The 14,832-nt window shown below is 37.8% G+C and overlaps 3 protein-coding genes across 6 annotated transcripts in view; 1 reads left to right on the plus strand and 2 right to left on the minus strand.

The window, feature by feature from the left end:
* Positions 1-14,832, minus strand: part of LOC113645368 (titin-like) — a 1,056,738-nt gene that overhangs the window by 907,219 nt on the left and 134,687 nt on the right. The window lies entirely within an intron of this gene.
* LOC113643791 (CD48 antigen-like) overlaps positions 1-14,832 on the plus strand; it is a 70,345-nt gene that overhangs the window by 34,368 nt on the left and 21,145 nt on the right. The window lies entirely within an intron of this gene.
* LOC113643809 (SLAM family member 8-like) lies at positions 6,198-9,955 on the minus strand. Of its 2 annotated transcripts, none has more exons than XM_047818998.1 (5): positions 9,560-9,955; positions 7,832-8,143; positions 7,071-7,328; positions 6,782-6,883; positions 6,198-6,609 (listed from the first exon to the last, which is right to left on the minus strand). In XM_047818998.1, exons 1-5 carry the CDS (start codon positions 9,621-9,623, stop codon positions 6,566-6,568), a joined length of 780 nt encoding a protein of 259 aa, XP_047674954.1. In that variant the 5' UTR covers positions 9,624-9,955; the 3' UTR covers positions 6,198-6,565. The 2 variants fall into 2 exon arrangements, with proteins under 2 accessions (XP_047674954.1, XP_047674957.1); XM_047819001.1 differs by having other exon boundaries at positions 6,782-6,880; positions 9,560-9,952.

The following is a 14,832-nucleotide window of genomic DNA, read 5'->3' on the forward strand; positions in this document are numbered from 1 at the left end:
AAGCAGTAAGAACAAATTGTGTCAAAATCAGAATCTCAGAAGAAAAGAAAAAAAAGCAGACAGAAATCTGTCTTTTTTCTTGCATGATGTTCTTCTCCTACAGATAAAGAAATGATATAGAGGACAAATGCTAGGTGGCTAGAAATATAATGAAAAATACAGTAGTTAAGTTTAATAAAATATTATTTCTGATAAATCTCTGAAGATAAAACTAAGCTTTACTAATACATGTACTGTTCTTATAGACATTAAATATTTTAAAAAATACACAAAAGAATAAAGGAATTTTGTACATCAGTCTCAGAGACACAGTCTGTGTTTTAATAACAGTACAGCGCCACCGTCTGGAGGAAATTAGATATTCAATTTCATTTCGTTATAGAGTTGGAAAAGTATTTTTTTTGCACATTTGTCATACAAATGATTGAGATCATGAAGAAAATTTTTATATTACACAAATATAACCAGAGTAAATACAAAATACAGTATTTAAATAATGAAAAAAGCTGTTCAAACAGCTATGGGATTTGAACCCACAATATATATATAAGGGTATGCACTGTTGTGACCCTTAATCTGGACTAGAATATCCAGCAGTAAGTCAAAGAAGTGCAAAGATAAGAATAACAATAAAAGCATGTGGTGTCCCTGAAGTCTGAGTGTAAATGAAAATATTATTATAATTAATAAAAACTTAAACTTTACACTGAACTGAAGAGAAACATGAAATTTCACACAAACACATGAAACAAAACAAAACAACACAAAACAAAATCAGAGCTCATTCCTCAGTTACAACATGCTGGCTGTCATGATGACCTGTGAAAGAAGGACAGTGAGAAAGAAAAATAAATAAATAAGAGAGAATACACAAAACACTTCTGTTTGTGCTGTTATATGAAAATAAACTATGAAAAAGTTGCAATGAGGCCTGACATTAAAAAAAAGAAATGTGGTCCACAGACTGAGTCAGTTCCTGTTATGAGTGACATTGCACTGTAGCCTGTTGATTTCTATCAGCTAATAATAAGATGAAAATTAATTAAGACTTTATTGGCCAAAACATGTTTCAAAACATTCCGACTGTTCAAAGCAATGACACTGTAGATTTCTTAAATAAATCTTAAATAAGTCTGTGGGAATGAGTTACTATAGAAATGATAATGTATTATTATTAGAGTATCAAATCTCTGATTTTAATGGTACTTCTCTCAAAGCTGCCCCATCAAACACGTCCACTTTAGGCCTTAAATTATTATATACATGAATAATAATGAACAGGAATTAATCTAATGTTTTATATCTGGATTATTTAGCATTTTGAGTAACATTGCACTGTAGCTATAAGCAGAGGTTTCATCAACAGCCTGTAGATTTCTATCAGCTAATAACAAGATGAAAATTGCAGATTAGGTTACCAAGAAAACAGAAAAAGCCAAGTCCTCTGTCCAGAAGACTTTATTGGCCATGGTTCAAAACATTCAGACTGTTCAAAGCACTGACACCGTAGATTTCTTAAATAAATCTTAATTAAGTCTGTGAGAATGAGTTACTATAGAAATGATAATGTATTATTATTAATCAAATCTCTGATTTTAATGGTACTTCTCTCAAAGCTGCCCCATCAAACACATCTAAATTATGTTTTAAATAATTATATACATGAATAATAATGAACAGGAATTAATTTCTGGATTATTTAGCATTTTTTTGTATTCCTTACCTTGAGCTCTGAAACATATTACACAGAGAATGATGGTCACTACCAGATATGGACAGGCTGCCACTAGACTACTGATCAGTTTAAGCACTGACAGGGGAATTTCTTTATGGAAGAGTACACACACACACACACACACACACACACACACACACACACACACACACACACACACACACACACACACACACACACACACACACACACACACAATGTGTGTTATTAAAGTTTAGTTTTAGACTAAGTGTTTACTCACCAAAAGGAAACTGTAATTTTACCTGTTATGGTTTCACTACAGCTCAGTGTCTCTGAAGCAGAACTGGAGCTGACGCTGTTATTTGCAGTACAGTTCAGTGTAACAGCTCCTCCTGCAGGTGAGAGAGTGAAGTGCAGTTGAGCTCCACTAGCAGTCTTATAGCCGCTCCACAGGTAGGAAACAGTCTCAGATCCGAGCGCTGCACATTTCACATCGACATCACAGCTGATTGTGGACATTTTCCATGTCTGATTCTTCTCAATCTGCACAGATATTATGGGGTCTGGACAAAAAAAAAAAAGAACATGAATAAACAAAATCTCAGCTAACAGGCAGCATTACCAGAGTGTTTAGTAACATATTTGACTGGGTTTAATGTTATACTGTATTGTTACAGAAATAACTTTTCTAGAAGACTGTAAAAATCTGGAACACAATAGTTTTTAAAACGGTTAATTCACAATGCATACGTTTTCTTTCTTCGTACAATTATTTGATAGGTATACATTGAAATATCTCTTGTACGTTATAGTTATATAATTAAATTTGTAATAATCCTACTCTCTTTTAATATAAACTGTAATTGTCTCTGTTGGATGTTGTTTGTTAATTCCATCTACAACCACTGTGAACTTCCCAGCATCTTGGGGTTGAAGATCTTGTACTGTTACTCCAACTTTATCATGATGTTTCACCGTTAGATCCAGTGAGCTTCCAGTAGCTCTGTACACTGTGCTTGTATCAGCTAAAACAACACACATACCTGCAGCAGGGGAAAGTATAACATATCAGGATTCATGTAAAAATGTTTGTCTATTGGTGTGATGTAATTTAAACTACTGTTACAAAGTGTCAGATAACCGGGATTAAAAAAACCCAAATGCAGGATAAAAAAACACGGTTTATTAAATTAAAAAAACAAAACAAAAGACAAAAAAAGAACAAACTGTAACATCGTGGGTGTCTTTCAGACAAACCTGCGGCCACCAACATGCCTCTTTACAGGCTCTCGGTCACGTAGCTGTTAAGATCCTTTACTGAAGAAGAAGTACAGATACTCCTTTTTTAAAGACTCCAGTAAAATTAGAAGTAGTGACTACACTCTTTTACTCAAGTTAAAGTAAAGAAGTATGGGCTCTGACATGTACTTAAGTAAAAAGTCGCCGATACTACTACCTGTCTAGTGGTAACTGGACGTCACGTTATTATATATAAATATATGTGTGTGTGTGTGTGTGTGTGTGTGTGTGTGTGTGTGTGTGTGTGTGTGTATGTATATGTAATGTATATGTATATATAATTTCGGAGTGTGCTGATGGATATTTGTGTTCATCAGCCACAAGAGTGTTACGAAAGGCAGGCACTGATGTAGGTGAGGTATAGGGTGGAGTCAGCGTTCACATGCATCCCAAAGATGTTCAGTAGGGATGAGATCAGAAAACACCCACATATAGCAGGAAAGGTCAGGTGACCCAATACTTTTGGAAATATAAATGTATACCAAGTGTATCACCAAGGCCATATCCCAAACCGTAGGGAGATTCCAGCTCTGTCCTTGAAAACAATTCAAAATTATTGTGATGTTTTACAAAAGACAAAATTAATGATAATTAAATTAAGCACTTCGTGTTTTTTGGGTTGACACCAGGGGCGGTTCTAGGGTTTCATCTTTAGGGGGTTTAGCCCTCAGTGAGAATTTAAAACAAGAAGAGTTTTATATTATATATTATATGACAACTCTGGTAATAAGAATAGTGAAATTTCACCGCTTTTGGTTGCCGTCTTTGCATCTTTCCGCCGATTAACGTTATAGACCAAGCTGATGCTTAAAAAACAAAATGGGCTACTAACATCCATCCATCCATCAATCAGACTGTGGGAGAAAACCAGAAAACCATGAGGAAACCCACACAAACATGAAAAGAACATGTGAAAAACTCTACAAACAGGAACTCAGGCACTCAGGATCGAACACAAGTTGCAATGCTTCCCACTGTACCTCCATATTGAGATATAGTCTCTAATTCTACATAATAAGAATGTACAGCATACTGAGTCATGCTAGTGTTCAAATATTATTTCAGAGTATAATCTGTACATTTGTAATCCAGCAATTTGCCTCACTCTTTTAAGTCACATCTGGCTTTTATACTAAAATGTGAATTGCTGTCAGTTTGGTGGACCTGGGATTTGAGCTAACAACCTTCTGATTGGTGGCCCAACACCTTAAACACTAGGCTACCACATCCCCCACTGCTTTGGTTACATTATATGCATCCAAAAGTGTCATAGTTTTGAATATCACACATGCAGGATCAGCCTTAAGTTGGAGTCTTTACATTTGGAGATATTTATATTTACGGCATTTGTCAGACACCCTTATCCAGAGTGACATACAAAAGTGCTTTTAAGACTCTATGGATGATATCAGTACAACCATCATTCATTCATAATTCATTCATTCATTTTCTACCGCTTATCCGAACTTCTCAGGCGTCATCGGGCATCAAGGCAGGATACACCCTAGACAGATTGCCAACCCATCGCAGGGCACAAACACACTCTCATTCACTCACACACTACAGAGATGCCAATCAGTAAAAGCAAAGTAAAAAAATCGCTTTTGGATCAAACTGATAAATAATTTTCTTTCCCATCGACGACATGTTCTGCATTTTAATGTAATTTGTATTGGTTATTTATGAAAGTAAAAATAATCCTTATAGTTTTAGGGTGGCTGAGATTACAGACAGGGGGCTGAAGCCACCCTAAAAAAGGGCTAGAACCGCCCCTGGTTGACACAATTCACAACGCATTCGCCAGGAATCCTTTTTGACGCAGATTATTACAAACATCTCCCTCATATATGGCCATGTGTGTTCAGGAATGTCCTCATTGTTAGTTATTTTAACATCGGTGACTCCCTCTGAATTAACATTAGCCATTCCTTTTATAGCCGTGCTGCTCATTGTTAGCTCCGCTATCCTTAGTCTCTGTCTGACAGCCAGTAAATAATACAGTACACCAGTCACATGGGGAAAAAGCCGCACAATGAAAGGATGATGGGCTGGAAACAGCGCTCAAAGAGAAGAAATAATACTAAAAGTAACGAGTCAGTTTTGAAAATGTAAGAAGTAAAAAGTACAGATATTTGTGTAAAAATGTAATGAGTAAAAGTAAAAAGTTGTCTGAAAAATAAATAGTGGAGTAAAGTACTGATACCAGAAAAATGTACTTAAGTACAGTAACAAAGTATTTTTACTCCGTTACTTCCCACCTCTGGTTATATGTACCATAGCGCAATAGTGCTCTGACAGGTAATATAACGACTAGAAGCTTGAAAAGAAGAATTTTGATTAAGTTTCAGGTATCCTGTATTGGGGCGCATGGCGCTTTGAGAGGTAATTATATGTTGAGTAAGGAGTTAACAATTCTGTGTTCAACTCTGGCTGTTTCTTCTGTGTCTTCCTGGCATAACGGTATATATATATATATATATATATATATATATATATATATATATATATATATATATATATATATATATATATATATATATATATATATAGTCACAATCCAACCCCCTGCACTTTCCCCTTTATATTTATACCGTTTTAAATCCCATCATCACTCTCTATCCAGCGACACGCTTTCTCTGTCTGATCCGGACACCTAATTGATTCACTATACACTACTCAAGTGGATAAAGGGCTTGATCCGATTCTCCCTCCTCCACTTAAGAGACATTTGTGCTGAGGCAGGAAGGAATAGACAAGTGCGAGCAGACACGTGAACACAAAATGTTAACAAAAGGGACATGGAAGAAGTCTAGATCCAGACACAGGCTAGATTCTGACACAAAGAAAATTAAAACTTTGAAACAACAAAAATTCTTATTGTTTACTTATGTATGAAAATGTGTTGATGTCATTTGCTCTAATATTGAGAGTACTAACATTATATCCAACCATTTATTAAGAGCTCACTGCTGTACAGCTACATCAATTAGGCAGTGATGGAGTGATGAGGAGGAGGTAGGAGGAGAAAGACAGTCAATTGATTATTATTGTCTTATGTTAAAATGGAAGATTAACAAACTGCATGGAATATTGTGATGCCTATACCATTCTTTTATACATTTTAGTTATATTATCACTGGACTGACAAGGCTGAGAAACTAGCACAGAGAACAGTTGTCAAAAAGCAAAGAAAACAAAAACATTGGACATTTTCTATTTATTCCAGTGGTATTTGTAAAATTAAATATATAAATATGTAAAACCAATATTTATCCTTGGTTGGCAATGCTCCCTGTATCCAGGTCCTATAGTCAGATGCTCAATAGGTAGAATATTGAGAAGATTAATGGATTAATGGTAATTAAGGTTTTTTTTCTCAGGATGTTCTCTGAAGGACATGGAGACACAGCTGGACTGTTCCAGAAAAGTGCAATTATAATAACAGTAAAATATACTGTGGTCCTGAGATGAATATAAATGCAAATATTCCATACAAAAATGACAAAAAATAAGAATATTTAAGCAGAAACATGTTTTGTTACTTCAGTAAATTGTAAAGTTGTGAAGCATTTACTCCTCAATTACAGCAACGGCATTCTGACTGTTATGGTGACCTGTAAAACAAAAAGTAATAATAATAATATATTTTTTATATATTATTTGATATATTTTTTAATATTATTTATATATATAAATTATATTATAGATAGATAGATAGATAGATAGATAGATAGATAGATAGATAGATAGATAGATAGATAGATAGATAGAATGTTTTTTTCTTACCTCGAGCTGTGTAGCATTTTACAGCCAGAATGATGGTCACCAGCAGATATGGAGAGGCCGCTACAAGACTACTGATCAGTTTGAGGACTGGCAGTGAAACTTCTCCATGTTAGACATCACACACACACACACACACACACACACACACACACACACACACACACACACACACACACACACACACACACACACACACACACACTATTCAATGCCATTTTTGAACTTGTGTGGTTAAAGTTTAGTTTGAGACTACAGTCTTAACTCACAAGATGGAAAAGTGTATTTGTACCTGTTTCAGAGCTACAGCTCAGTGTCTCTGTAGCAAAACTGGAGCTGACTTTGTTAGTTGCAGTACAGTTCAGTGTAACAGCTCCTTCTGCTGGTGAGAGCCTAAACTGCAGGTGAGCTTCACTCGCAGTCTTGTAGCCGCTCCACTGGTAGGAAACATTCTCAGCTCCAAGTGCTGCACACTTCACATCAACATCACAGCTGTTTGTGGGTAACAGCCACCTCTGGGTCTTTTCAATCTGCACAGCTCTTATGGGGTCTGAATGTATGATTAAAAACATCAGTCAATCTATCTGTCTGGTCTAAAGTTTGTGGACAAATGACCATCACACCCCTTTAATGACTTCCATCAGCTACAGGGCCATTACTGAGCTCAGGCCCTAATTTTTGGTGAGGAACCTAATGTCTGGGTTAGAGTCAAAATTCAAGTTCATCCCAAAGTTTCTTATAGTTATTAGCCTGTTTGACTAGTCTGACCTTCATCATATCTAAAACAAGAAGCATATAAATATGCCAAATTGTTTCTATGAGTTCTGTTATCAGAAAGCTGCAGAATTAAAAGTCAGAAAAGTTAACAATCAATGTCTCTTTTTTCAGCATTTTTTAAAATACAAACATGTCACTTGTGCAAGCAAAGTAATGTCTGAAACTGTGTCTATACTGCAAATGTAAATTTTATTTCCATATTTCTATTTCTAATTCTTTTACTTCATTACTCTAATTACAGTTACTCACTGGATTCTTCAACCATTGTATACTCACTTTGAATAGAAATTTTAATGCTCTGTGTGGGAGTCTGTTTTCCAGATACAATTGCAAGAATGGTGAATGTTCCAGAGTCTTGGGGTTGGAGATCTTGTAGCGTTACTCCGATAACATCATGAGCACTTTTTAATCTTCCACTAAATTGAACTCCTTTAAATGAGTAACTACGGCTTAGAGAGTACTCAGCAAACTTTTTACCATTAAATTCCCAAGAAACAATTGAATCATTTGGATATGTCACTGTTAGATCCAGGGAGCTCCCAGTTTTAAGCACCTTCTCTGTGTCTGTATCAGCTAAAACAAACAGACCTGCAGCAAGGAAAAACAACAATCAGGCTACAATAACAATGACAACTTCAATACTTAGCCCATAGATTTATTCTTTAGTGTATCTGAAGCACATATCAGGTCAACATGACAAGTGTGTTTTTAAATACAATTCATATTCATTTCTAAATGCTAAATCTTATTTACTTTCTAGCAGTCTGTTGTTCACAGAATATGAATAATCTTATACCTGACACAGAGAGCATTTACTTCCAAAACACCAGAATACAAATTAGATAATGAATTTTCCTGAAGCCAAGCGTATCTTTTTCTGCAGATAAAAAATGATAAATCCAGATGTGATATAAATAAAACAGCAGTGGTGTCTTAGAATAGTGACAAATGACAAATACCAGTTAATTTAATGAGTCTATAAAACATTAAATTTGTGTTTAATTGAAAGCATAACAGTGCATTCATTATTTAATATCTGTAATAGGTTTCAGGAATCTGTTTTGGAAAGTGATGCAAGCCTCAAATATTTTAGAATATCTTTGCAGCATGACATTTTATAAAGAATGCTCATATTTGCCACTTCATTGTAAAAGCAATTTTAAAGAATAAAAAATAATTATTTTGGTACTTAAGGCTGGTTATGAGACTAGTCAAGGTTTTGAAAGCAGTAATGTAAAGCGAGTAACAATGAGATAAAGAAATGACCAGAATCCTGAAAATCTCTGGAAAATTCTTGGTAACAAAGTTATTACTAAAAAACCCACTATAGAAACATGGATGAAGATCACACCAGATCAGAGTGAGAACCTAGTAATGTCCTGCAGATTTAAAGCAAGGGCCTCAACACTTCCTACTACTTTTTGACAGCTGTGACCCACAAATAATGTTAGCTTTTGTTTGACAATGGTTACTGTTTTAAAATCCAAAACATTTTGAATTTCATGAGTAAATGCTCTCTGTGTCAGATATATGGTTACTGAAAATAAGAATATGAAGTTGTAATTTATTTGCTAGGCATATTTGTGAACTTTACATTCATTTGTAAATTTTTATTCTGTTGTCAAACTGTCATTTCATTTCTTCATGGAAGACCTCATATCTCACAGTGACATTATATAAAATAGGTCTTGACATAGATGTGGCTGTGTGTGGTCTTGGTCTTGACTTGGTTTTGTCTCTCTGATACATTTAATCTTCACTCAGACTTTAATGGCTATGGTGTTGTATATGGTGGTCATCAGCAATATATTACAAAAGGTTTATCTAGTCATTCAACCTGTAAATCCAGGGTATATTTAGAACATTTTAAATAGACCATGTAAAATTATTTCCCCTGGACTTACTGTACAATTATTATGAATAACAAATCTCATTTATGTGAAACATTACAAGTTCACGTCTCTATATGCATTAGAAATGTCTAATATTTATCTCTCTACATACCCTGAAGAATCCCAAGCATTAGTGCCCCAAGGATGGAAACATGATATCCATGAAAGTCTGCCATAGCTGTGTTAGTGAAAGTCTTGCAGCAGCTCGGCTCACACTGTTGACTCAAAGCTAATGGAAGTCCAAGACATAAAAAACACTTCCTCTCTCACTGAGGGTTTGCTCTCAATATCTAAATGCTTGCTGTGTGTGGCAGTAAAGGCATAAAGCACCTACAGTGTTGTATATAATGTCCTTTTCACACGCAGTATACTGTCTAATAATGGTTAGCGGCTTTCTCACCTCTTAAGAACTGTGTCACGGACACTCACTGTGGTTCTGCTAAAACACGCACAGCTTAACAAAGTGGATAAAGCCAAAGTGCACTGACATAAAAGAACATGTTTGTTGTGTTATACATTTCTTTTACAAATCCTGTTTTATGTACATGTCATCACTTTTAATACCTGGACCCTGATTGGTGCATTCTAATGAGTTGGGTAAAATTCCAGGCATCTTTTACAAGACTTCTACATCCTACTTTACTTCCTGTCTGAATGCCAGTAACTCACATCAGCTCCAGATAATAAGCAAGCAGATGAGGAGAAATGTGGTCAAATTTATACACAAGTAAGTGCCACTGTTTCGTGTTGGCTGAAATGGTCCTGATCTGAAAGCAGTCCTGCTGTTTTCTCTGATAATGCTGGTGAAAGGGAAGTGAAGCTCTTGAAACTGACCGGACGTCAGTGCACTTCCTGTTTAGGGCTGCAGGGGTCTTTGTGCAGTGAGTGAATGCTGCACTGTTGACCACAAGGCTTCACACACACTGCTTTAAAAACAATAGAAGATATATATATGTACAAAGGGAATATATCTACTTTAGGATGCAAGTATTGATGTCATGACATGTACAATGTAACTCTTAGTAATTATTCTTGGGAAATGTTTTGTCATACATAAAACACACACACACACACACACACACACAAAAACAAAGACACAAAGATACAAAGATACACAAACGTTTTGAAACTCAGCAGTGTGTGTTGCAATTAAATACAGGCTATTTTTACACAGAGTGCTGCCTTTGTAGAAGCTACAAGTTCAATTTATTTATCAACTTCATCTCTCATCTACATTTACAGCATTTGTCAAATGCCCTTATCCATAGAAACTTACATTACAAACGCAGTTTGTATTACATTACCATTACACTACCACCACCACCATGTTTGACTGTTAGTATGATGTTGATTTCCCCATTTCTTCCCTCCATTCCCTATTCCCATTTTTGCCCAGTCTCTTTCTTATTGTTAAAAATTGAATATTGACCTTAACTGAGGCAAACAAGGCCTGTAGTTCTTTAGATGATGTTCTGAGGACTTTTATGGGGGGTTGAAATACTTTTTCACATAGAACCAGGTAACTTTATCCCTTAATAAATTACAAGGGCGTCGATTTGGGTAGGGACGGTAGGGACATGTCCCTACCAATATCCAGGGAACACTCAATTGTCCCTAGCAATAATTCGACCAAGCCTATATATATATTTATACCACTGATATCTTGTGCTTTTTTACTTATTTCATTCAACATTTATCCAGGAATCATAAAATAAGATGAAAAATATTTTACAACTGCGTTCTGTAAAAAATAGCGCAACTAGTGGAACACAAACGGTTAACAGATCTAACCCCTGCAATGAATTTCAGCTTCTGTAACTCACCTCTCTAAAATGATTGGCCTTTGCCTTTTTTTTAGTCCCGCCTCTCTACCCCACGTCGCTGTTTGATTGGCTTTGTCTTTCTCGCTAATGTGTTGAGGTCGGCTGCAGCTATATTCCGTTGTATGAAGCAACGTGACACACGCGCGCGCGCGCGCGCACACACACACACACACACCCCCACACACACACACACAGACGCGTGATGTGATGCTGTCTGAGGATGGAGGCAAAATAAGAGAAAAGTAGACATTCGGAGCTATTTTAAAACAAACCACCAAAGTAAGCCACTTAAAACCACTGAGCCACTTCTCTATTAATAACATAATGTTTATGACTTTTGTAATGATTACAGATATCTAAGCCACAGACGTTCTTCTCAGTGTTCATATGGCATGCATCAGTGCATTTATTTTGTCAGGTCAGGTGACAGAAGCAGTCCTGTCATGTTGTGGAGTGGCAGGTGGAAAGGCAGGATCACAGGTGAGGTCATACAATAACATGGTAGTGTTGGTTGTGAAATTTAGTACTGTGATAAATGTTAGGTTGACAATCTACAGTGTAGTTCTTCAGAGTATAAGATGCAGTTGCACATGCAGTAGTTAATTGTACATTGTGGTGTATTTCTAAGGAAACCCATCCTGCTGTAGACAGTAAAAGACAGTGTAGCAGAGACTGAACAGTATTGCTGTTTGCCATGTCCACCAGGACAAACTGGACAAAATTGATGTGAAACAAATATGCCAGCAGGTTTTTTTTGGTAATGACAGACGTAGACATGTGTTTGGCTTGTACAAATAGCAAGTTACAGTACAGTACACACTAAGCTTTCAGTTATTATATAGTATATATAAATATATATTGTTTATTTCACAAAATTAAGTAATTAATACATTATGTTCTGTGATGTAATGTGTTGTTTTTTTCTGGAGCAGATCTGGAGGAAATCTGCTTGTTCAGTTTTTTTTTACTTGCCCTGCTAGAATTCTTAATGGCATCATAAAAAAGTAAAAAATAAAATAAACCTATTGTGTTGTTTTTGACCTGTGTAACCTTAATAAATAAAGTTATGGCACAAAAAAAATACTATTTTAATTGTTGTTCAATTCGAGTAAAAAGCGATAAGCTTTTGTACTTTTGTGACAATGTGGCTCTGCAGACCAATTATATTTATGTCCCCACCAATGTCAAAATCAAACTTACGCCCTTGCCCTTGATAAATTAAATGACCATTTCAAGACTGCGTTTATTTACTCTGGTTATCTTTCTGTGAAATTAAAATTAGTTTGATGATCTTAATAATTTAAATGTGACAAATGTGCAAAAGAAAATCTGGAAGTGGCAAATGGACTGTAACCGAAGCAGAATGGAACCTAATATAGTACATTAATGAAGTAGATTAAATGAAGTAATTACTTATTTCAAACCTTACAATAGAAATAACTTAAGGTACCATTTTTTCTCCAGAAATTTTCTCCAAAAATTTGAAAAACACTGTTGCCCATTTATAAACACTGCATGGCAGCTGGTTTCTGCTAAATGTCTTCTGAGTATTGGTGATTTATATTTTGACCTTTTACCTTTTCACTTATCTGTTGTTTTACTTTGCTTACACATTTTTATAAATTATATTTCAGTGTATATGCAGCATTTGTTTTCTTATCTGCTGATAAATTGCCTTCAGTATCTTACAATAATGAAATAATATAATAATAATTGTTTATACATGTAAAGATAATCTGATTAAAATATCCTCATCTGTTCACAAGTACTCAGTCGAATTACACAAACCAAACATAAACATATGAATGTGAATAATGAGATAAATCACAGGGAGCAGCAGAAAACTAAAATCCTGTGTAACCTCCAGATGAGTCAGATAAACTGCAGAATAAAACAAATAGACTTTATTAATAAAAAAAAAGGAGCAAAATACTGCAGTGGTAATGTAATCAGTTGATGCAACAATGGAAGATTTTCAAAATCCAGAGGTTTTCTTATCAATTATTTACAGTTACAGCATTTGACAGATGCCCATAACCAGAGTGGCTTACATTTTATACAACTGAGTAATTAAGAGTTAAGGGCTTTAGGGGACCCGGCAGTGGTAACTTGGTGGACCTGGGATTTGAACTCACAACCTGCAGTAGCACATCACCTTAGCCAATAAGATATCACATGTAGTTATAAGGGTATGCACTGTTGTGACTCCTAATCTGGACTAGAATATCCACCAGAATAACAATAAAAGCATGCTGGGTTCTGTCACGAAGTGACACGGTGAGACAAAGGCGAGTGAGGATCCAAATGCAGTTTACGGGTTTTAATAAACAAAACACAAACAAACAGGCAGGCAACGCGGAACAAACAGGAAACGGGAACATGGACATGCACACACCAACAACGACCAACAACATTGAAGTGAACAGACAGAGTATATATGGTGAACGAGAACCAATCACAAAACAGAGACAGACAAGGACTAAGACAAAACACCTGGGGAAGAGATTGAATGTAATTAGTGTCCATGGTAACAGATAGGTGGGCGGGGTCAACAATTAACATCAGGGAGAGACGGCAGACAGAAACAAGGGGAAAACACAGACAGACACATTACAGAGCCCCCCCCCTACGAGCGGCTTCCAGACGCTCCCAAGTCCACAAAACCCAGTTCAGGCGGGTGGAGCGAAGGCGCAACCAGGGTGGGAGGGCGGGTCGGGTTCGTGTAGTGGTGGCGCCCGCCGAGCAGGGGACCGGGGTTGCGCCAGCCGAGCCGGAGGCCAGGGCGGTCGCCGGCAGAGCAGGAGGCCAGGGCGGCGCCGGCAGAGCAGGGGGCCAGGGCGGCGCCGGCAGACCAGGGGGCCAGGGCGGCGCCGGCAGACCAGGGGGCCAGGGCGGCGCCGGCAGGACAGGCGGCCAGGGCGGCGCCGGGAGAACAGGAGGCCAGGGCGGCGCCGGGAGAACAGGAGGCCAGGGTGGTGCCGGAGGCAGAGCCAGAGACCAGAGCAGGACCGGAGACCAGGGTGGTGCTGGAGGCGGAGCCAGAGACCAGAGCAGAACCGGAGACCAGGGTGGTGCTGGAGGTGGAGCCAGAGACCAGAGCAGGACCGGGGACCAGGGTGGTGCTGGAGGCGGAGCCAGAGACCGGAATGGAGTTGGCAGCCAGGGTGGTGCTTTGGGCCTATGAACAGGGACAGGAGGTAGAAGGGCTGGTAAGTCCAGCGAAGCAAAACACAGGAAAACAGAAACATGCATAGGTTCAGGCCAGGCAGAGAGTTCAGGTAGTTTGGGTGTCATGATGTCGACCGCGTTCTCTGACTCGACCGGTTCCGTCGACCCGGTCGGTTCGGCAGGTTCCGTCGACCCGGTCGGTTCGGCAGGTTCCGTCGACCCTGCAGGTTCCGTCGACCCGGTCGGTTCGGCAGGTTCTGTCGACCCTGCAGGTTCCGTCGACCCGGTCGGTTCAGCAGGTTCCGTCGACCCGGTCGGTTCCGTCGACCCGGTCGGCTCAGCAGGTTCGATCGACCCGGTCGGTTCCGTCGACCCGGTCGGTACGGCAGGTTCC

The sequence above is a fragment of the Tachysurus fulvidraco genome, chromosome 1 (genome assembly GCF_022655615.1).
Source record: "Tachysurus fulvidraco isolate hzauxx_2018 chromosome 1, HZAU_PFXX_2.0, whole genome shotgun sequence".
NCBI lineage: Eukaryota > Metazoa > Chordata > Actinopteri > Siluriformes > Bagridae > Tachysurus > Tachysurus fulvidraco.